The 24546-nt window shown below is 37.9% G+C and overlaps 1 protein-coding gene across 2 annotated transcripts in view; it reads right to left on the reverse strand.

The window, feature by feature from the left end:
* The window catches only part of cemip (cell migration inducing hyaluronidase 1), a 344459-nt gene that overhangs the window by 130149 nt on the left and 189764 nt on the right, over positions 1–24546 (reverse strand). Inside the window, exons 1-4 of one of the 2 annotated variants that reach the window (XM_061963867.2) lie at positions 18138–18896; positions 15015–15194; positions 4294–4364; positions 4079–4174 (exon numbers count right to left, since the gene is read on the reverse strand). In XM_061963867.2, the coding sequence (XP_061819851.2) occupies positions 4079–4174; positions 4294–4364; positions 15015–15112 (265 nt within the window). In that variant the 5' untranslated portion in view covers positions 15113–15194; positions 18138–18896. Of the gene's footprint in view, positions 1–4078; positions 4175–4293; positions 4365–15014; positions 15195–18137; positions 18897–24546 lie in introns of those variants that run through there. The other variant, XM_061963866.2, reaches the window with a different exon arrangement.

The following is a 24546-nucleotide window of genomic DNA, read 5'->3' on the forward strand; positions in this document are numbered from 1 at the left end:
AGAGCGAAAAGTTCAAGCTGGCTGTGCTACAAAAGCCATACAATCCACTGACTGAGACGCGAATGTCCCGCTGACAAGTTTGGCGCTGGCGTCTTCATGGCGAGCCACTTTGACCGCCATTATGGCACACAGTGTTGTCTCTAGGGCTGTTTCAATCAGGGATTCATGTTGCTGATTCTGATCATCCAAGAGTGAGATAAGCCGATACCAATACCGATCACAAGTATTAACTGTAAACATTTTTCTATTCATTTATAGACATATTATTTGGCGTCTGGTTTCACAGTATTATGCAAAACCAACTTTTCTTACCTATTAGTACTTGCTGATGTGTATTTGGGATCTGCGTAAAAATTTGCAAGCGTCCACCATTGTAGTCCGCACAGATACCATAGTCAATAAGCTCCTTCCTTTTCTCTATACTCTTGTTGTGGGGCATTCATCCTCCGCTGTTGCCAGTTCTAATATAAAGTAGCATATAGTTCTAACTTATATATGTCAGTAGACTCGATATGGAAGCTCTAAAAACTAACGGCATCCTGAAGAGACGGTCAGAAAGCGGCTTGAAGATGGTCTGTAAAACAACATCTATGCAACATTTTGACCAAAGATCCACCATTACATGTTATGTAGACCACAAAAAAGTGTTTTAAATGTAAAAAAAACAAAAACAAATGGCCCATTTAATACGGTGTGCCTTGTGTATGGAAATAGACCTGAATCGACCCGTTCATCAGCAGTGTGCCTTATAATCCGGTGTGCCCTATGGTTAGAAAAATATGGTACTACTCTTTTAAATCCTTTAGTTTTTGCCCTTAAAGTCCTTTTGTGCCCAAGGAATCATTCCCTGAATTAACAAACTAAAAATATTGACTTATCTAATAAAACCCTATGTGTCGACAACACCAATTTATGGATCGATACGCCCTCAATGTCGTGCCTGCACTTCTGGCTGCGACAATGCTGAAACATCAACATTTACCAGCTGTTATATTATCCTCTCTAAAACTCTTGTTAATCTATTTGTTAATTTCCTGTTAACATCTGCTGTAACACGCTTCCATCTACACTTCTTAAACTTTACTTTGCACTTATTCCTTTTGTTTTTTCAAGCTACTTTAACTGTTAGGGAGTTTAGCTAGCATGCCTCTTCCTGCTTGCTTGCAGTGTCCTGATACTTGATAATGATATTTAAGATACCGTATTTTTCGGACTATAAGGCGCACTTAAAAATCCTTTCATTTTCTCAAAAATCGACAGTGCGCCCAATAACCCAGTGCGTCTACGTACGGAATAATTTTGGTTGTGCTCACTGACCTCGATGCTATTTTATTTGGTACATGGTGTAATAATAAGTGTGACCAGTAAATGGCAGTCACACATAAGAGATACGTGTAGACTGCAATATGACATCAGTAAAAGACACCAAAACTTTAAATGTTCCATTTAGAATATAGAACATTACACACGGTGCTCAAGAATCTGTCAAAATGTTTCAGTATGACTTTGGCAAGTTATGAAGGTGCACCGCTTGATGGATTGCTGGCGCATTACGGCTATTGTAGTCAGACGTACTCTGCTTCAACACTCAAGTATTATTATGGTGCGTGTATAAGGACCGCAACAAAGCACCCATTAGCAGACATATTATCTGATGTTTTGTTTCCCAATATTACGCAAGACCAACTTTTCTTACCTTCTGGTACCTGCTGATCTGTATTTGGTATCTGCATAAGTCTTGAAAATTTGCACGCATCCGCCTTAGTAGTCGATAAGTTTCTTCTTTTTCTCTATCTTCTTGTTATGGGGTATTCATCCTCCGCTGTTGCCATTTCTAATATAAAGTAGCGTACAGTTCTAACTTATATCTGTCAGTAGACTCGCTATGGAAGCACTAAAAACTACCAGTGTAGTGGGTTTACATTATTCACCCACGGAACTTTAGCTATTAGAGAGTTATGGTCGGACGGCTTGTCATGGGACACATTTCCGGCGTTGTTGCACCAGTGAGCCTCGGATGAGGACATGCTGCTCCGGGTATTGATTTAAGTAAAGTCTGAATGTCATTAAAACAGTTAGCTCCATCTTTTGACACTTTTTCGACTTGCGTCCTTGACCGCTACACCGCTACAACAAAGATGATGGGAAAAAGATGCTGTCGTCGGTGAGCCACGTAAATAAGACCGCCCACAAAACAGCGCATCCTGAAGCAACTGTCAGAAAGCGACTTGAAGATGGTCTGTAAAACATAATCCATGCAACATTTTGACTAAAGAACCACTATCACATGTTAAGTAGACCACAAGGTGTTAGAATAATTATGTATATATTATCATCATAACTTTATGCTTCAGGGCCGTTGCTATAAAGTATTGTCAATTATGCTGAAGTGGTATTTTTGTATTTGTGCAGAGCTAGCAATCCAAAAGATTGCTAGCCTCTTTATCAGTGTTGTGTCCAGACTCGGCCTGCTGACTGCCAAGGCCGAACGTTGGGTACCGGGACGCAGACATAGCAGAGACTGGGCGATAGCACCAAGTGTCAAAACATATTTGCATTTTTGTATAATCATATATTGTGTCTAACTGGAGTTGTCGAGATTACCCCCTTCCCTCAGCGACAGTGATGTAATAGGGTAGGGATGTCTGATAATGGCTTTTTGCCGATATCCGATATTCCAATATTGTCCAACTCTTTAATTATCGATACCGATATCAACCGATATATACAGTCGTGGAATTAACACATTATTATGCCTAATTTGGACAACCAGGTATGGTGAAGATAAGGTACTTTAAAAAAAATTAATACAATAAAATAAGATAAATAAATTAAAAACATTTTCTTGAATAAAAAAGAAAGTAAAACAATATAAAAACAGTTACATTGAAACTAGTAATTAATTAAATGAAAAAAAGGTTAGTACTATTAGTGGACCAGCAGCACACACAATCATGTGTGCTTACGGACTGTATCCCTTGCAGACTGTATTGATATATATTGATATATAATGTAGGAACCAGAATATTAATAACAGAAAGAAACAACCCTTTTGTGTGAATGAGTGTAAATGGGGGAGGAAGGTTTTTTGGGTTGGTGCACTAATTGTAAGTGTATCTTGTGTTTTTTATGTTGATTTAATAATAGAATTAAAAAAAAAACGATACCGATAATAAAAAAAACGATACCGATAATTTCCGATATTACATTTTAACGCATTTATCGGCCGATGATATCGGCAGGCCGATATTATCGGACATCTCTATAATAGGGCCATTCCTAATAAATAGATTGATTTTTAGAACGTAGTTTGGATCTGTAACTAGAATACAGCCACACGTGTCTCCTCATGAGCTAAATTGAACTGTCTCTGCATGACTCCTTGCTTCTTGTCTGATTATTAGATGTCATCAGTGTTTGAACCTGACACAAGGAAGTGTTTCTAAATTTAGAAGAAAAAAAAAATAAGACCCCTTTAATGCGCTTTATATTCCGGTGCGCCTTTGTATGAAAATAGACCTGATTAGACCCGCTCATCGGCAGTGCGCCTTACATTCCAATGCGCCCTATGGTCCGGAAAATACTGTACTAAGAAATCGAGTTTATTTGCTATAATGGAGGTGATTATTATTAACTTGGGGGTATGTCTCCACACTCTGTATGGATATACCCAATTAGCTGCTAGCTAGTCAACTGGGGGACTCAAAATAAATACAGTGTCAGTCAGAGGGGATCGGCGTGTGTGGTGGCCATACTTTTTCATGAAAATGTGTCGATCGATCTGCACATTCTTAGTTGTCTCGCTATCTGTTTCAACAAGTAAGATGCATTAACACTTTTAATGTGGGTTCTTGAGGGTTAATATACAGCAGTACTGTCTGGACATCGAGAAGTCTCTGATGGAATGCATGTGGCATGTCAGGTTAAAAAGTTGCATACGCAAAACATGTGATTTATAAATAACGCTCAAAACATGGAATGAGCATGATTCCCCACTCAGTTTTATAGACAAGACCCCTCACCCTGTGGAATGCATCAAGGTCTGGACAAAAAATTGTGTGAGAGTGTGAAGAGGCACCTTGAATCCACTGGCTGCTGGCCGTTATGGTGAAATGCTCTGCATCGCTTATTTGAAAAAGATGAGAACTTCGCGCCTCTGAGGAGGCTTTGGTGCCTGTGGACACAGAAATGATGCAAAAAAAAAGAATAGACATTAATCTTGCATTCTGAAAAATAATACCTGATAATGCCTCATTGATGCAAAGGCAAGAAACACAGAGCATAGATTTCTACCTTGATAGACAGCATGATCTTCTACAGCAGACGACGGGTTTCCTTTCACGACTATAAAAGACCATGGATGTCTGAGGAGGGAAAGCAGCACAGGGATGGACTATAAAAATCAGCTGTGTAACAACGCCGGCAAGAAAGAAATGTGAATATATACAACTAGTGCTGTCAGGAGATATTTCTTGTTTAGAGAAAAGCAGTCAAACGGGCAGAATACTGTCAGAAGTTGAATACATTTGTTTTTAAAGGAATACGTCTGGCTGTGCGCAAGTGTGCTTCGCACACACTGCAAACTGAGAGCTAGCAAACACAGCTAGCCTAATCGACGTTAGGCGCAGGAATGGCGGGAGAGACGTGCGCTGTGTGTATGTCCAGGTAGAAGGTCCAGGTAGAGACAGCTGAATTGTGAATCGGATGCCAAGACGCAAGAGAAAAGCACCCAGGACACACATGATTATTTCCCCCAGATACAAGATGCCACAGCAGCAGCCCAAAGATAAGCAGTAGTCCGAACTTCTAAAGCAGAACTTTATCCACCTCAACATCGTCGCACAGTTTCAGGTAAACACTTTCATCTATGTGTCCATCTCCGCCTGCGGCAGAGAGATAGGTAGTTTTGACAGCAAATTTCTCACTTTAAGATTTTTCTCAGGTGATAAAATCAGTTGTTGGTCAGTTGACAAAGGTGGCCCTCCAAAGACATTGACTGATTAAACAACTCCAAGGTTTCTGAGGCTGGTTTTAACAGATGCACCCAGAGCACCAAGAGAGTTCTTGATCAGGAGGATCTTTTTATCGGCAGCAATGATCAGAGTTTCCGTTTTGTTAGAATTTATCTGAAAGAAATTTGAAGACCACCAGTTTTTGATACAGGATACACATTCCAAGAGTTCAGATACAAAAGTAAAACTCTGAATCATTGAAGGAGCAATACAGTTGAATATCATCTGCATAGAAACAAAATGAAAAGAAAGTTTTAATAACTATCGACCTGTATCCATCTTAAAGTTATTCAGTAAGATTTTAGAAAGATTGTTTTTTCACCAAGTCAATTACTTTTTTCAAAATAAATAACATGTTTAGAAAGACCTCAGTCTGGTTTTAAAATGAACCACGTACAGTACCGAGACATCACTTTTAAGATTTTAAACGACATCAGTTGGAATTTAGATAATACAAATCTTACATTGTTAGTTCTCTTGGATCTAAGCGACACTTTTGACACAATAGACCACCTAAGTTTATTCAATAGACTTCGACACCTCGTCAGCCTCACGGTACTGTTGTTAACTGGTTGCGCTCTTATCCTACAGACAAATGTTTTTATGTAAGTATGGATGCATGTTCTTCAGGAACCCATAAAATCAGGTGTGGGGTTCTCAAAGGCTCAATTTTACGTACCATTCTTTTTAATCTTTATATGCTGCCTCTTGGGAACGTCACAGCATCAGTTTCCACAGTTACGCTGATGATACACAGCTGTACATTGCTGTGTCTCCTGATGACACAGGTCCAATAGCTACTCTTTTTAACTGCATTTTAGACATCAGATCATGGATGACAGTGAATTTCCAACATCTAACCAGGACAAAACAGAGGTTTTAGTTATACTGTAGGTCCTGAAGGCCAGAGAGAGAAACTGTTATCAACATTACAAGATTTTAAACCTACAGACTGAGCTGACTTTTATTCCACATATTGAAACATATTCCACATATTGAAAATATTACAAAAATAGGTTTGTATCATCTTAAGAACATAGCCAGAGTCTACCCGTTTCTCTCTCAGGCCAACACAAAGGTGCTAATACATGCTTTTATTTCCTGTCGTTTAGTTTGTTGTAATGCCCTACTCTTTGGTCTTCCCAAAAAGATTATTAGAACTTTACAATTATTACAAAACTCAGCTGCACGCTTGCTGACGAGGACCAAAGGAAAGGAGCTCAATACACCAGTTTTAAAGTCGCTGCATTGACTCCCCGCCCACTAAAAGGGTCGATCTTGAAGTTCTATTATTAGTTTTTAAATTGATTAATGGCCTGCTTTTACCATAGCAACCATCTTGGATCCTGATGTCCTCTGGCACCAAACGTTTATCTTTACTAAATACCAGAACGAAAACCTGCAATGAGGAGGCATTTAGCCACTATGGCCTCCACCTGTGGATCAGGAAGCCCGACAGCCTCAGGATTTGGTGAGAGAGTTGATATATATTTTTTTTTTTAAAGGTTAAAAACACACCATTTTAATCAACCTTTTTACTGATCATGTTGAACTCTTCTTGGGCTCTTAATTTTTATTCTGTTATTTTGTATTTTATTTATTGCTATTATTACTACTAATATATTTTCCAATGTTATGTTTTTATTAATGTATCAATGTATTATTCATATTTATTTTTTACATGTATTTTAAAATATGTCTATAATTTTTTTTAAATAGTTTTACATTTAGTTTTGCTCCAGTGTGGACTCCTCAAAGGTGGCGTTTTTCCTCAATCCTCAGTGCCATGCCATGTTTTGTTATTGTCAATAGTGCTGTGTGTGCATGTGTGTTTTCTTCTCTTCCATTTTTAAGCACATTGTGTTGCCACTTGCCTGTGCTTTAAAAGTGTTATATAAATAAAGTTTGAATGATTAATTGAGATAAGAAAAAAAAGCTGAATCATTGATGCACTTGGCAGCTGTGATATCAGAGATGCAGAAGACCTCGCAAAGCTCCCAACTTTTATAATTTTTCATTTTAGATTTTATTTGTGGAAACACATTCAGCAGTTCAAAGCTCCTACGTAGGTCATGCATGCAAAGTTGTGCAAAGTGCACCTGCGGTCTATTGTGACCGAGTCAAAATTAAAAAAAACATTTCCTTTTCCAATCACACATACTAGGGGTGTAACGATTTGTTTTAATGATTCGATTTGATTTGGAATTTGTGGTTGCTGATACAATTCAGGGACGATATTTTTATTTAGAACGATAAAATCCGAAACGAGTGAGTGAGCTGAAATCGATTCAGTAACTTTTTAGCAACCTTTCCGAGCCACTGTAGCTATTCAGTTTCAGTTTTTCAGTTTCAGTTTATTTCGAACATGCATACGATACAATGTAATGCATTACATATTTCAGTTGTTTCATTACAACACATCCACCATTTTTGTTTTGATGACGCCACAGATGGGCAGACAGATTTGTACATCGTTTAACGTCATTATTATTAAAAGTGTTAAACTTCATATTAAATCTGCCTTTCTTAAATCCAATGTTTTCCTTTTTTCTGTATCAATAAAATTGATCGATTCCTTCTTAAAACGATCTTTAATCGATACTTACTGTATCTTCCGGAAGGCAGACTTGCCAAGCACAGATCAAAGTAGTTGAATCTAAGGAAAATAAATTGATGTATTGATTAATCGTTACAACTCTAATATATATTCTGGGCCCCCTGACCAACCTACGCCCATGTTTAATACACTACTTTTCTCCACGGGGGTCATTTTTGGGACCACTATCAGCGAGTGGCCGCCATAGACAGCTGTATACTGTTTTATGTCTGCAAAACTATAATTATTCTCTATAAAATGTTGTGTGGTGTTCATATTTTTTAAACAGATTCATTTGATATTCAATTTGAAAAAATTCACCGGGCTCGGAAACAGTTGGAAATCACAATCTCCAACACGACATATAACTGACAGGTACTGTATTAAAACTGAAAAATTGTGCACAAAGCTGATGATTTTAGTTGAAATAGGTTATTTGTGAATGATTTAATTTGAATGTTTTTATTTCTGAATAATTTGTTTTGTATTAAACTTGCCTGCGATGAGGTGACGACTTGTCCAGGGTGTACCCCGCCCCGTAACCCCCGAGAGGGACAAGCGATAGAAAATGGATGGACGAATGGATGGATATTGAAATTGCTTAAGTAGTTGTTTTTTTTGGTTTAAAAAAAATCTTATTTCTCAGGGCACGTTGTATATTACACTGAGTAATAAGGAATTATTACTCATTATTACTTATAATGTGGAAAATGTTTTGAAACCTTTTCTCTGATATTTGTTTACTTTATTTAATGGATGGTGAGAAGAAAAAACAAATTTGTTCAAAAGAAATTATGCATGGCAAAAATAATTTTAATAATTCTTATCAATGTTTAATAATTACATTTTAGCCCAATGAATCATCATTTAATTGAATCATGATGTGTCTAAAATGGCAAAACCCTTATGTATGATTTGTCATAGTTAACTAAATAATAATTCAAAAAAGTTAAATTACTTTATCAACAATTATTATTAGTTTTCTCATGGCGCTTGTCGCAGCTGCAGTAAATGTACGTGAGCAAACAACACGAAGCCTCATGAACAACATCTTGCCAAACTATCGGTGGGGGTGCCACAAATTACACTGCCTATCTCCTCACGGCAGCTGTGTGTGCCTGTTTGGCTGCAGGGTTGGGAGAAAATGAGACAAAAGTCATTAGGCAAAAGCCCCTCTGTCGCATTGCCATCACTCCCATCTAATTACGCCACGGCCATACAGCAGAGTGCAAACTAGAAAAACAAATCCAAAGGTTTAGCATCCTTTTGTTCCTGTGGTCTCACAGGCAGCAGATTATGCACTTAAACGTTGCACAGTTCAGTCAAAATGTATAGAAGGGACAGGAAGTGATCTCCCTTTTTTTTTAGGTCCACCTCTACCAGACTTTTGGTTGGTAGGTATGTAGGTCGGTATGTGGATTAGCAGACAGATGAAAAAATAACTATTTAATTCCACTGACTAGTGTCATTTTAGGCAAATATTCCACGCAGTATGCAGTATTTGCATACAGATTAGTGTTGTCCCCGATGGTAGCAAGGAAGCAAACGGGTTACAGAGAGTACCAATTTGGCTGCTGGCATAAGCAGTTACATATTGTGTCATTTTCTATTGTAGTATTTTGTCAAAATTATGAGAGGCAAGAAAATGAATGGATGGATAAATTAATAATGTACTTGTTCCTTTACTGGTAATATCTGGTTACGTTTACCATGTTCTATCCACACTTCTGTTCAAATGTAATAAGCACTTATTCTTCTGTTGTTTGGATACTTAACAAAAATTTTGGGTGACTCTACAAACTTGGGTATCGATCTAATACCATGTAGTTATGGGGTCATACATTGGTCATAATTAAAGTTATCTTGTGTCCAGCATTGTATTTCCTGAGTTTATACACATTAACAAAATCACAAAAGATGTTGTGATAATAAAAAATATCGATGTATTCAGTCAGTACGTGTCCATGCTCTAAATTAGTCCTATTTCGCAAATAGTTCAGGTCTAAATAAGCATCCTACAGCCCATAGAAATACCTTAATCTGATCGTGTTCGGTTTTTGAAAAGTCAAACAAACACACCGGGGTTATACGATTGAAAAAACAGATCTCTCGAGTGGGTGTGTAACGCGCATGCGGCAGTCTGCCAGTCCGCCAACGTGCGGGATACAACCCGAAAGCAGATACCATCCAATAAAAACATAAGCAACAATTGTAATGAACAGTGGTTATTTGCTTCACAAATTAAAAGAATATAACATTTTGAAGTGGGAGAAAAAAAGGTAACAGAGATGTATTCAAGGTAGCAAAGGAAATGGAGAATGCCGGCTTCATTCGGACTCCCGAAGAAAATACGAATGAAATGAAAGAAAATTAAGCAGGTATATTACAAGACAAGGAATAAAGCGAACACAAACCTCTTCACGCTGCATTTGTACACTCCAAACTGATTTAAAATTATTTCCATTAATCCACAAAGTCCGATGAATGAACTCCGAGACATTCGAAAGTTTTGTTTCCATGATTCTCCGTCCGAAAAATCCCGCCGGTATTCACTCCGAGACATTATTAGTAGTAGCATCATGTTCGTAGCGCAATCCAAGATCCTTTTTTTATGCTGTCTACATTTAACATGAGCCTAGCCAATAGAGACGTAGTATTTGTAATCTATTCCAATATTACAGCAGACATTAAGTACAACAGAGCAAGGCTGTCAGCTGTCAACTTGTAAGGAGCTAGTTGCCCTGTTTGGTGTGACGTCATCGGTCAACCAGAGAAGCAATGCATTAATCCGCGCGAGAAGGAAATAAACGCCACCGCCCAGTGTACAGGAAGTACATGGTGTCTGACTAATAGTCGCATTAGAGAGTGTGCATGGACACTAGGATTTCACATATAAGTGTGATAATCCAAAAAAAAACAAATTATTTGGGAAATCAGACTAATTTAGTGCATGGAAAGATAGTAATTGTAGTATCGACTATATACAGCTCTTGTACTTTGTATCGTTACAATCGATATTTGTATAGATTGACCTATTAGTTTACGTCCAGGAGCGCTTCTTTACTGTTAGCGGTTATCTATTGTATCCTCCTATGGTGTGTAGTGAAGCATGTTTAGCCATACTTGCCAACCCTCCCGATTTTCCCGGGAGACTCCCAAATTTCAGTGCCCCTCCCGAAAATCTCCCGGGCAACCATTCTCCCGATTTCCACCCGGGCAACAATATTGGGGCCGTGCCTCAAAGGCACTGCCTTTAGCGTCCTCTCTCACCTGAAAAAGAGACTATTAGGGCTGTGAATCTTTGTGTGTCCCACGATTCGATTCAATATCGATTCTTGGGGTCACGATTCAATTCAAAATCAATTTTTTTTCAATTCAACACGATTCTCGATTCAAAAACAATTTTTTTGCCGTTTCAAAACGATTCTCTATTCATTCAATACATAGGATTTCAACAGGATATACCCCAGTCTGCTGACATGCAAGCAGAGTAGTAGATTTTTGTAAAAAGCTTTTATAATTGTAAAGGACAATGTTTTATCAACTGATTGCAATAATGTAAATTTGTTTGAACTATTAAATGAACCAAAAATATGACTTATTTTATCTTTGTGAAGATATTGGACAGTGTGTTGTCAAGCTTCTGAGATGCGATGCGAGTGTAAGCCACTGTGACACTATTGTTAATTATTTTTATTTTTTTTATAAATGTCTAATGATAATGTCAATGAGGGATTTTTAATCACTGCTATGTTGAAATTGTTACTAATAATGATACTGTTGTTGATAATATTCATTGTTGTCTCACTACTTTTGGTTTGTTCTGTGTCGTGTTTGTGTCTCCTCTCAATTGCTCTGTTTATTGCAGTTCTGAGTGTTGCTGGGTCGGGTTTGGTTTTGGAATTGGATTGCATTGTTATGGTATTGCTGTGTATTGTTTTGTTGGATTGATTAATTTAAAAAAAAAATATATATATATATATATATATATATATATATATTTTTTTTTTTAAATAAATGCAAAAATATATATTTAAAAAAAAAAGAGAATCGATTCTGAATCGCACAACGTGAGACTCGCGATTTGAATTTGAATCGATTTTTTCCCACACCCCTAGAGACTATTATATATGTCTCCGTTATCCATGGGTTCATCTATAACCCATAAAGTAGGCAGGCACAGAGCTATTTCTCAGCGTGTGTTTATTCCAGCCGGCACGTTAATACACTGACACACAACATCCGGATTCCCATCATGCATTGCTTCAAAACTACGGCAAGTAGTAATGTCCAAAAACATAACAGAGACGAAGCAGAAGAACGAAGAAGAGACATGGCGACGACGAGTAAGAAGAAGAAGTACGCTTGCAAGTTCCAAAATGATTGGAAAAAATAATTTCAGTTCATCAAGACAGCTCGAAGGGGAAGGGGTATGCTGCCTGCACATTTTGTAGATCAGACTTCTCCATTGAACACGGTGGCCGAACGGATATACTCATTCATGAACGGATTATTTATCTATATATATATATATATATATATATATCTATATATATATATATATATATATATATACATATATATATATATATATATATATGAGAAATACTTGAAAATATATCCCCCCCCGCCCCCATCTCCCGAATTCGGAGGTCTCAAGGTTGGCAAGTATGTGTTTAGCTAGTCCTTGTCCTGCAGGGATAATACTTGAAATAAACATTTTTTTTCTCGCCATGGAGGCAATAATAAGTGATTTAGAAGTAGCTAAAACACTGTGGACGTACCTTAGCTGCTAGCTAGCTACTAAGTAGCTATGTTTTAAACCACCACCACAGTGTTTATTGCTGCAACTTCATCGTTAGGTTCAAAGCCAAAACAAGTACATTCTTCCTCTTCCTTCGCCACACTGTTTCCACTTGGAAGTGTTGTGTGTGTGTTGACTCGCGACATGCTCACGGCTCAATGCCACCACCATTACGGCATTAAAAAAAAGAACCAGTATTTTTCAAAGGCAGTATAGTACCTTTTTTAATTCATTATTACCGCAGTACCATATTATTAGCGGTATACATTGCAACCCTAGTACAGATGTAATTTGGTCTTGTCTTTTTCATAAGACATCACTATGAGTGCTGCAATCTACTTGTAAGATATCCAATTATGATACCCAGCAGTAATTCACTTTACTATCATGCCATTTCTTATTCAAAAGATTCACCATCACATTTTTTTGAATGGCTTTAACCATTATAGAGTTAGATGAATCAGATTATGTTTGCGTGTGAATAGACAATGTGCTTTTTATGGGAATAACTCTTATTTAGAATATGTATATAAAGCGAAACATTGAGACGTTATGACAAATAAAACATTGGACTGCATTATCAATTATAGAAATCGTTGGAACTGACTGACTAAAACTTCTAACATTCTGGAATTATTGCTATGAAGGGAAAATGCTCAGGACAAGACCTCACAAAGTCTCTTGACTGTCTGATATGAGCTCCTTATGCGATTTATTTGATGGAAGTCCATGTGTTTTGGTCATCATGGCTGTCATGAAGATTGCTGAAGAGACCTCCAGGCGAGTTAAGAACAAGTGCCCAAGACATATGATCTGGAAGGTCTGAATTCAAGTGTCCGTTTGGACATCTCTGCATGGAGTTTGAATGTTCTCCCTGTATAAATGTGAATGGTTGTTCGTCTATTTGTGCCCTGCGATTGGCTGGCAACCGGTCTCGGTGTACCCCGCCTCTGGCCCAAAGTCAGCTGGGATAGGTTCCTGCTACAGCTTAATCGGAGTATTTCTGTTTAGTGGACATGATTTGGAAAGGCGCAGAGCTGTCTATATGAAGGGTCCCACACTTGACAGTGCATGGCAGAGCACAAACCAAGTCGAATGAAGTCAAAGTAATTGTCTGTAGACCTTCAAGATAGGATTGTTTTGAGGCACAAATCTGGGGCAGGTTACAGAAAAATATCTGCTGCCTTGAAGGTGCCAGTGAGCACAGTGGCCTCAATCATTCCTAAATGGAAGAATTTTAGAACAACCAGGACTCTTCCAAGACCTGTCTGGCCGTCTAAACTGAGCAATTGAGAGAAGGGCCTTAGTCAGGGAGGTGACCAAGAACTCGATGGTCACTCTGTCAGAGCTACAGCAATCCTCTGTGGAGAAAGGATGACCTTTCAGAAGGACAACCATCATTGTAGCAGTCCACTAATCAGGCCTATATGGTAGAGTGGCCAGACAGAAACCATTTCTTGGTAAAATGTTTGCCAAAATGCACCTGAAAAACTCTCAGATCTTTGGAAACACAATTCTCTAGTTTGATGAGACATAGATTGAGCTCTTTGGCGTGAATGCCAGGCGTCGTGTTTGGAGGAAACCAGGCACCACTCATCACCAGGCCAATACCATCCCTACAGTGAAGCATGGTGGTGGCAGCATCATGCTGTGGGGATGTTTTTTAGCGACAGGAACAGGGAGACTGGTAGGGAAATATGAATGCAACAATGTACAGAGACATCCTGGATGAAAACCTACTCCAGAGCGCTCTTTAACTCAAACTGGGGCGACGGTTCACCTTTCAGCAGGACAACAATACTAAGCACAAAGGCAAGATATTAAAGGAATAACTTCAGGACAACTCTGTAAATGTCCTTGAGTGGCCCAGCCAGAGGCCATACTTGAATCCGATTGAACATCTCTGCAAAAATCTGAAAATGGCTGTGGACCGACGCTTCGCATCCAACCTGATGGAACTTGAGGGGCGCTGCAAAGAGGAATGGGCAAAACTGCCCAAAGATAGGTGCGCCAAGCCTTTTGCATCGTATTCAAAAAGACTTGAGGCTGTAATTGCTGCCAAAAGTGCATCAACAAAGCATTGGGCAAAGGCTGTGAATACGTGTGTACATGTGAGTTTTTAATACATTTGCAAAATGTTCCCCCCAAAAAACTGTTTCATCTTGTCATTATGAGGTATTTAATTTAGAATTTGGGGGCCAAAAATAATGTATTCCATTTTGGAATAAGGCTGTAACATAACCAAATGTGGACAAAGTGAAGCGCTGTGAATACTTTCCAGATGCACTGTATATGGTCTATTTTATGTACCATCATCTGTATTATCTATAATCTGTTTGATGTTGTATCATTTAAATTGACATTCTATAAGCTATATTGATGTTCTGTCATCTATATTAGGTGGATAGAAACATAACTTATAAGAAGCAAAACAAGATAAACTGTTTTTAGCGGAAATATAAAAGTAAAGGTAAAAAGTAAGAAAAAGCAAGAAAATAAGACAATTTATAACAGAGAAAGACTCCACTTCATGAACCATTATGTAACCGGTCCATTAATATAATGATATATCTTGAAACAATTTGTTATCTCATGAGCTCACCTAAATCCTAAAGTGACGACATGCTGGCTGCCAAGTCTGGAGATGCTCTTTTTGGCGGAGTCCTCCAAGTTGTTCGAGCCCTCATCACTGACCACCATGGCAACTATAAGGCCCACCTCCACATCATTGACATACTTTGCAAGCCGATGGCTCTCCTCCTTGCTGCGGTATGTGTCAAACCTGTGAATAATGAAAGAAAGATTACTTTAGGTATAAATATCATTTTGACATTAGATATTAGCAAACCAGGCAACATTTATAAATCGTGTCATGCTGGTACTGTCTATTTCATTTCATGAACATTTTAATGTATCCGCAGCACACAGTCCATTAATATCCCACAATTTCCGTCAAGAGCAGGGGTCAGTTTGAAGGCAGAACCAACTTGATAAAAATAGATGCTTGTTAGTTGCCGTCTTGCACGGAAACTAACATGAAAAATATAAAGATTGTGTTCTTAACCAACTGCTTTTGGCTGACGTTCAGACAGCAAAGAAAGAAAGCAGTTTTTTCTGAAAAATATATATACATTTAAATTTAACTAAAACCTTGTAATTGTTTTATTTAAAAAACATATTAGCCTTAATGATTTCTTGAGTGCTATTAAATAAACAGTGTCTCTAAATTCTGGACATTTTAATATACACAATATATCATATAATATACAAACTACACAAAAAAAGGTTTAATTTAATTCCTTATTGATGAATAAATGAAGGCCTAATACATTAAATGACAAATTATGTAAAAAAAAAAAAGCTTAAATACACTCAATATATATATATATATATATATATATATATATATATATATATATATATATATATATATATATATATATATATATATATATATATATATATATATATATATATGTGTGTGTGTGTGTGTGTGTGTGTGTGTGTGTGTGTGTGTGTGTGTGTGTGTGTATGTGTTCGGGTTAACCGTAACCATAACACTTTGAAAAGTACAAGTACCGTTGTTTCATCTGAATGCCGCTGTGTGGCGGTGACAGAGCAGAGGCACATGATGTTGAGTGTGTCAAAACGCACACAAAAAGTGCATAGAAGCAATAACATCTTGGAGAGGAAGAATGGCAAAAAAGGACAATTCTACTGGTTTAAGGGTGCGTGAAGCGCAATATGATTCAGGCTTCAAAACTAACAGTAAAGGTGATGCTTTAAACAAGGCAGCAACGCGCTTCAAGTGTTGTATTATCACCTTTGCTTCAAACTTGGGTAAAAAATGAAATAACAAGCATTCAGATCTGCACAAGGAGTTTAAATAGTGACAGGTAATAATGTAGTTGTTACACCTGCCCTGCTGTTCTGCTCCGGTGCAGACCGTCGTCAAGGAGCACAGGGCAGACGTTCCTTTCCGGGTCGATGTTTTTGTCGGGTGAACACACTTCACTTTACCCGTCAATGGGTCTGCTAAGCTCCGCTTTCAGGTCAGAATGACGAGGCCGCCGATTTGTGACAATCTGGTTGCTTTATTGTTAGTTTTGCAGGACACAACCAGACCCGTTCATCACTCTACTGCGCAGTGCAGCTCTACAGCTCTCTCTCTCTGCGCTTGCCCACTCACTCACTGATGTCACTCAGCCAAGACGATGACATTCTCTTAAACACACATGGACTACTCTCATAAGTTAACCAGCGCCCCTGTTGTGTGCATGTAGATACATGACATGTAGATACATAACATGTAGATACGTAGACACGCACACAGCTGCTTGGCTTGATGCCAAATATTAGTGGAGTTAAAACTGCCAAATTCGCAGTCAACTAATGCAAGTGAAATGACTACATTTTGTAACAAATTGCTACAATTTGTGTTTTATATTTAACAGATGTGTGTTTTACCTGCTACATGGCTTATCTGTGTACATTTCTCCATAGTTTTTCTTAAAGCACAGACCAGGAGTGGCAACCATAAATCATGAAGCATTTAATATAATGTAAATAAAGTGTTTTATTATATTCTAACCCAATCCTTGATTATGGCAGACTATATGTAATATGGAAAATTGTAAATTGTTCGTTGAGTGCAACAAGAAAAGTCCAATGTGTTTAATGCTCTATAATTTATATTTTAACCTTCTAAAATTGTTCTTTAAATGCAATACTAAACACATGTTTATTGTATTATAAGATTTTCATGTAAAATAAAGCCAATATTGATATTTTTGGTAGTTCCCTTTATTTTGAAAAGTATAGAAAAGTATCGATAAACATTTTGGTACCGGTACCAAATTATTGGTATTGGGACAACCCTGTCTGAAGTATATTTGGTTAGTACTTATTTTTCTAATCAGCCTGACGTTTGCCATGGTTGCCCAAGGTTAATGTGTAAAATAGATCATCTTTCTGATTAATACATGCTTTCATGTCATTTGACAAGACTGTAAACTGTAAGTAAGTCAGATATAATTATTAAATACTATAAAATCAAGGGTACAATTACTACTTCAGTGTTAATATTTGAGTGGGCACCAGGCCCTCTATAGTGAAAAGGTTGTCCCCTTAGATCAAAAAGGTTAAGAACCCCTTGTGTAAGCTATTATTTTTATACAAATCATTCAAATATCACAGCACGTGATGTCCCAGGAGCTCCGTCGTAGAAAATTGCTAGAAAGAGGCTTCCGGTTTGATGAGGTAGAGGGCGGACGTGCGAGAGGAGGGCTCCGGTCAAACATTTCATTTACTCTTTAAAGTCTAACTACTTTACGGTGTTTTTTTCTGGCTGACGCATCCCTTATTTTTGTGCGAAATAGTGTGGTTATTGTGACATAATGAGCAACTCGAAGACAAAACCGACAACAACAACAACTCGAGCAGCGAGCGTCTCAGCTAAGTTAGCTAACATGGCGGCCGCAGCTTCAGGGTCTGAAGACAAGAGAGCCGAACTTGAGGGTCAATCTGACCCAGTCACCAAGAACGACATTGAGGCTCTCCTCAATAAACAGCGAGATAGCTTCAAGGCGGACATGGCTTTTCTGATTCAACAATCGACTGAGTCCCTGAAGCTGTCAGTCGATTTATTAGGACAACAGGTGACGTCATTTAACAGCCGTCTGACTAAAACCGAAGTCACAGTGGGTGAAAACTTTGAAAAACTCACCGAGATGGAAGCCGCTGTGGAGTCTTTACAGTCCCAAACTACGGTGCTCCTGGAACGAGTGGACGACCTCGAGAATCGGTCCCGCCGCTCTAATTTGAGGATTATCAACATCCCAAAGGGAAGCGAGAAAGAACAAGATCCGACCAAATTTGCGTCGGACTTACTAATGGCGATAACGGGTCGTGATGTTTTCACCAGCCCACCGGAGATAGAGAGAGCTCACCGCTCCCTCGGTCCCAGACCACTAGATGCTGGCGCCGGAAAACCGCGGATTTTCATCGTTAAATTCCTCCGTTTCCAAGAGAAAGAAAAAGTACTCAGATGGGCCAGACAACATAAATTGGATTACCGCGGCACCGAGCTGAGAGTTTACCCGGACATCAGCCCTGCTTTGGCCAAGAAACGAGCTGCTTTCAACCCCATCAAAAATGCGCTCTACCTGAGAGGAATTAAATTCCGCTTGCTACACCCTGCCCGTCTCCAGGTCTCCTTCAGAAATGAAAACTTGTACTTTGATTCTCCACAAAAAGCCCAGGACTTCTACGACGAACGCATCGCTCCCACAGGTTAGTGGAAGATGACTTTGTATGGAAGACGTTTCAGGCCAAAAATACGTTGAAGAGGACATTAACGGGTGCGTCAGAAAAACAATGGACATTGTTTATCCAGGCTTGCAGGCAACTAATCATCCTGTTGTGCAACTTATTTGAGGTATGGTTATAACTGTTGGTCAATTTCTGCACTGCAACCTTTTTTCTTTCCTTTTTTTTCTCCTCTTTCCTTCTTTTTTTTTTTTTTTTTTTTTTCCCTTTTTTTTTTGTTTTTCCTTCTTTCCCTATTTCTTAAAAGTTATGACTTACTTAAATATTGTAAATTGATATTTTTATTTCTCTACTTTCTCTCATTTTTCCAGTTTGAAACTGACACTTACCAGGGGTCACTTGTGTTATTATTATTATTATTATTATTATTATCATCATTTATTTATTTATTTTTTCCCCATTATTATTTTCTATATATAATTCTGTTGCCAATATGGTGCTTATTTCTATTTAAGTGGCACCCACTGTACATTATAGACACATTTGCAGATAAAGGAGCCCTATCCGCTCGGTGATATTAGTTCACGGATTAATGTCGTACGGAAGTAATAGAGTTTATGGAGTCCCGCTGCTAGTTCTAGTTCTTAGGACAAGCTTAGGGTGGTTTAGGAGGGTTTATTTGTTCCTCGTTTCTATGGGTTTTGTTTTGGGGTTTTTGTGTGTTAGGTCCTACAAATTTGTTTTTTCTTTCAGTCCTGTCTGTATGTTAATACCACTTCCTTCTACAAGGCATTGTGTCATCTCACCATATTTTTTACAAATGTGATTATGGCTAATACAAACAAAAAAGGGTTATCTTGCTTGAGATTTGTTTCTTGGAACGTTAAAGGGATCAACGGCCCAGTCAAAAGAGGTAGAGTATTTTACCATTTAAAACACCTTAAAACTGAAATTGCTTTCCTACAAGAGACTCATCTGACCACTAAGGATCACCATAGATTAAAGGCCGCATGGGTTGGACAATCTTTTCACTCAAATTTTAGCAGTAAAGCAAGAGGTACAGCTATTTTAATACACAAAAGAACCCAATTTAGCCCAACAAATGTCATAACTGACCATCAAGGTCGTTTTGTAATAGTCTCAGGTTCTCTTAATAATATGTCTGTTGTCCTGGCCAACCTTTATGCACCCAATTGGGATGATGAAGCATTTATTAGGAAAGTGTTTTCATTTTTGCCAGACCTCAGTTCCCATCGTTTAATATTGGGGGGGGACCTGAACTGTGCAATAGACCCGTTGCTAGACAAATCTAGTCCAAGGCAGGGCCCCCCATTAAAAATGGCCAAAACAATTTCAAAACTCATGGGTCAAATAGGAGGTGTGGACCCGTGGCGTTTTCTTTACCCAGATAAAAAACAATTCTCTTTTTACTCCCAGGTTCATAAAACTTTTTCAAGGATTGACTATTTTTTCATAGATGATAATCTCCTTCCGGCTGTCGACAATGTAGAATATTCAACAATAGTGATATCTGACCATGCTCCATTGTTACTTGATCTTTCGTTTACACTCTTAAAAAAAACGCAGACTCCATGGAGGTTTAATTGCATACTACTCAATGATGACGGATTCTGCAAAACAATTTCCAAAGTGATAGATGATTTTCTTGTCACCAACAACTCTACTCCCATATCCCCGTCTTTACTCTGGGAGACATTAAAGGTGGTAGTCCAGGGAGAGATTATTTCTTATTCAGCAAGACAAAACAAATCGAGAAGACAAAAACAGGAACAGCTCATGGAAAGTATAACAGAATTGGACAGACAGCTATCAGTATCTCCACACCCTGAACTGGTTAAAGATAGACAACATCTGCAAATGAACTATAATTTATTGTCAACACAAGAAACTGAAAAATTACTCTTACGATCGCGTGGCTTCCTGTACGAGCACGGTGAGAAGGCAGGGCGCCATCTATCACGCCAAATTAAAAGTCAGTCAGCATCTCGGCAAATTCGACAAATTAGAACCCCCACAGATGATCTTACAGTCATTCCTTCAGTCATTAATGACACCTTCAAATCATTCTACTCTGAACTATATACTTCACAATGCGCTGCTGATAAAACAATCATGATGAGTTTCCTGGATAACTTGAAATTCCCATCCATAACTACTACTCAAGAGAGCGCTTTGGATCAACCTTTAGTAATCCGGGAAATTGTAGATTCAATTAAACTAATGCAGAGCGGCAAGGCCCCTGGCCCAGATGGCTATCCTATAGAGTTCTATAAAAAATTTTCAGATAAACTGACTCCTCTCCTTTTAAATATGTACAATGACTCTCTGGACCGGGGTACCCTGCCTCGAACTCTCACCGAAGCGTCAATAACTTTATTACTAAAACCGGGCAAAGTAGATTCCGATTGTAGTTCTTATCGTCCCATCTCTCTCTTAAACGCTGACTATAAGATTTTAGCTAAAGCACTGGCCCTTCGCCTTGAATCAATTTTACCAAACATCATGTCACCTGACCAAACTGGGTTTATGAAAAACCGGCACTCTTTTTCCAACATTCGTTGCCTTCTTAACATTATTTTTTCTCCAGCATCCGAGGAGACGCCAGAAGTGGTGGTCTCTTTAGATGCGGAGAAAGCTTTCGACAGGGTGGAGTGGGGATATTTATTGGAGGTCTTAAAGAGGTTCAACATTGGGTCCAAATATATATCTTGGATAGCACTTCTATACTCTTCTCCTAGGGCTGCTGTAAGCACAAATGGGATGTTATCCCAATTTTTCACACTTGGCAGAGGTACACGCCAGGGGTGCCCTCTAAGCCCATTGTTATTCGTTACTGCAATCGAACCCTTGTCCATTGCCCTTAAATCGGCTGGTATCAGTAAAGGAATCTATAGATGCGGTCTAGAACACATACATTCTCTATACGCTGATGATTTACTATTGTTTATATCTGATCCAATCTCTACCATTCCAAAGATTATTGAATTGCTAAACAATTTTGGATCATTCTCTGGCTATAAACTGAATTTCGCTAAGAGTGAATGCTTCCCTGTGAATAATTTGGCCCTTGAGATCCCTGATGGATATTTCCCATTTAAGATGTCCAGGAACAGCTTCAAATACTTAGGTGTACATATTTGTCGTAAGCTACCAGCTCTCTACAAGGACAATTTTCCACCTCTAATCGACAAACTTAAATTAGATTTGGAAAGGTGGAATGATTTACACATAACTATAGCTGGCAGGGTAAACTGCATCAAAATGAATGTGCTTCCTCGATTTTTGTACCTGTTTCAATGTTTGCCTATCTTTTTACCCAATTCCTTTTTTTGCATAATAAACAAACTAATTTCATCTTTTATATGGAAAGGCAAGAATCCCAGGATTAGGAGAGAGTTCCTGCAAAGGCATAGGTCCGTGGGTGGTTTATCACTCCCTAATCTAAAATACTACTATTGGGCAGCTAACATACACAAAGTGACTCTCTGGATCCAATAACCTGAATTAATCTGGTGCAAGTCTGAAGCTAGTTCCTGTTCTACCTCTCTCCTGGATCTGCTTACATCAAAATTACCTTATCGACCATCCCAATTTACTTGTAGTCCAATTGTCATTTCTACCCTTAGAATCTGGTCTCAATTTAGAAATACTTTCGGCCTGCAGGGCTTATCCAACCACAGCCCCATTCATAATAACCACCTCTTCCTCCCTCCCAACACAGATGTAGCGTTTTCTCTATGGAAGCAGTCAAGCCTTAGCAGGCTAAAGGACTTATATATTGGTGATGTCTTCGCTAGTTTCAGTGAACTGTGTGAAAAATTTGACCTACCAAAATATCACCTATTTCGATACTTTCAGGTTCGTAATTTTGTTAAATTAAATAGTTTCTCTTTCCCTAATACTCCACCTAATTCGCTAATTGACTCAATTTTAGATATTCCCACAAATCAGAAAGGCCTAATCTCCAAAATCTACATCTTAATATCCCAGTTTGGTAAAACGTCTCTTGATAAAATCAGAGGGAGTTGGGAAGAACAGCTTGGCAGATCTATAGATGATGGAGATTGGGATTCTGCCTTGACCCAAATTAATAACAGTACATCCTGTTCAAGGCTTAATTTAATACAATTTAAGGTTGTTCATCGTATTTATTTTACTAATTCCAAACTCTCCAAAATATACCCCAATATCTCGGATACTTGTAACAGATGTTACATGTCACCTGCAAATATGACGCACATGTTTTGGTCTTGTCCCCATTTGCTGGATTATTGGACAACTATTTTCAAACACCTTGCTAAGGCATTGGATTTAAATCTGACACCATGTGCAGAAATGGCTATTTTTGGGACGGTATCAGATCCCCAAATAAGGAGAAAATGTAAGGATAGTATCGCCTTTGCATCCTTATTAGCACGTAGGAGAATTTTGCTGGAGTGGAAGTCACCAGTCTGCCCCAAAGCCTACTTATGGCTTAAAGACCTTATGATGTATTTAGATCTGGAGAAAATAAAGTTCAATCTTAGGGGGGCACCTGGGAAGTTTTATTCTGTTTGGGGCTGTGTGGTTGACTACATAGCTAAATTAAAGACGCTACAGGACACATGAAAAGTTCACCTTTCATAAACCAGCTTCCTTTTTGGTAGTTTTTTTTTTTTGTTTTATTTATATTTATTCTGGGTGTATATTTACTATCTGCCTATGTTGAGAAGAAAGTGATGTACTAATTATTTTCCATTTGTGACTGTACCTTTAACTTACTATATGTAGGACCTGGGGGGGGTGGGGGCTATGTGTGTATGGGGTATGTGTCGGGTTGTTGTTCTTGGAAGTGGGTGGGAAAAAAAGGGGAAAATGTGACTACTGTTCTATTGTATATTGTAATACCTGTCAAATTTAATAAAAACATTTATTAAAAAAAAAGAAAATTGCTAGAAAGAAAGTGACGTAATCTGTACGCCTGCGTGGACTGATCATGTCTTCTGGTACGGATTGTGAAGTGACTGTATAGGCTGCAGCAGTACTCAGTTGTAATACATTTTTCCACCACTTGTGGCAGTTATGTGTCAGTAAGTTGACTTAGTGACGTATGAGAATCTTGGACAATCAGAAGAAGCCTGGAACAAAAGTCACAGAGGAGGTTTTTTATACTTAAAAAACTTGATTATTAATTGTGATAATTGTATGTGAATTTATTTTTCATCAGTTTTTTATGAGTCCCTTCTTTTGCGTTGCAATTTTATTTTATTTATTTTTTTTTGTAATAAACCTGACCTAAATCTTTTTCGGCATTATTTCGTAAATAAATAATTATCTTTGTGATTGACAAATGGTTTCATATATTTTGACAGAGTCTTGACATATTGAATTGTAAGTAGGTTGATATAATTATTGAATATGACTAAAATAAAAAGTAGAGATAAATGCGTTAAAATGTAATATCGGAAATTATCGGTATCGTTTTTTTTATTATCGGCATCGTTTTTTGTTTTTTTTAAAAAATTTTTATTAAATCAACATAAAAAACATAAGATACACTTACAATTAGTGCACCAACCCAAAAAACATTCCTCCCCCATTTACACTCATTCACACAAAAGGGTTGTTTCTTTCTGTTATTAATATTCTGGTTTCTACATAATATATCAATATATATCAATACAGTCTGCAAGGGATACAGTCCGTAAGCACACATGATTGTGCGTGCTGCTAGTCCACTAATAGTACCAACCTTTAACAGTTAATTTTACTAATTTTCATTAATTACTAGTTTCAATGTAACTGTTTATATATTGTTTTACTTTCTTTTTTATTCAAGAAAATGTTTTTAATTTATTTATCTTATT

The sequence above is a fragment of the Nerophis lumbriciformis genome, linkage group LG06 (assembly GCF_033978685.3).
Source record: "Nerophis lumbriciformis linkage group LG06, RoL_Nlum_v2.1, whole genome shotgun sequence".
In the NCBI taxonomy this organism is placed as follows: Eukaryota; Metazoa; Chordata; class Actinopteri; order Syngnathiformes; family Syngnathidae; genus Nerophis; species Nerophis lumbriciformis.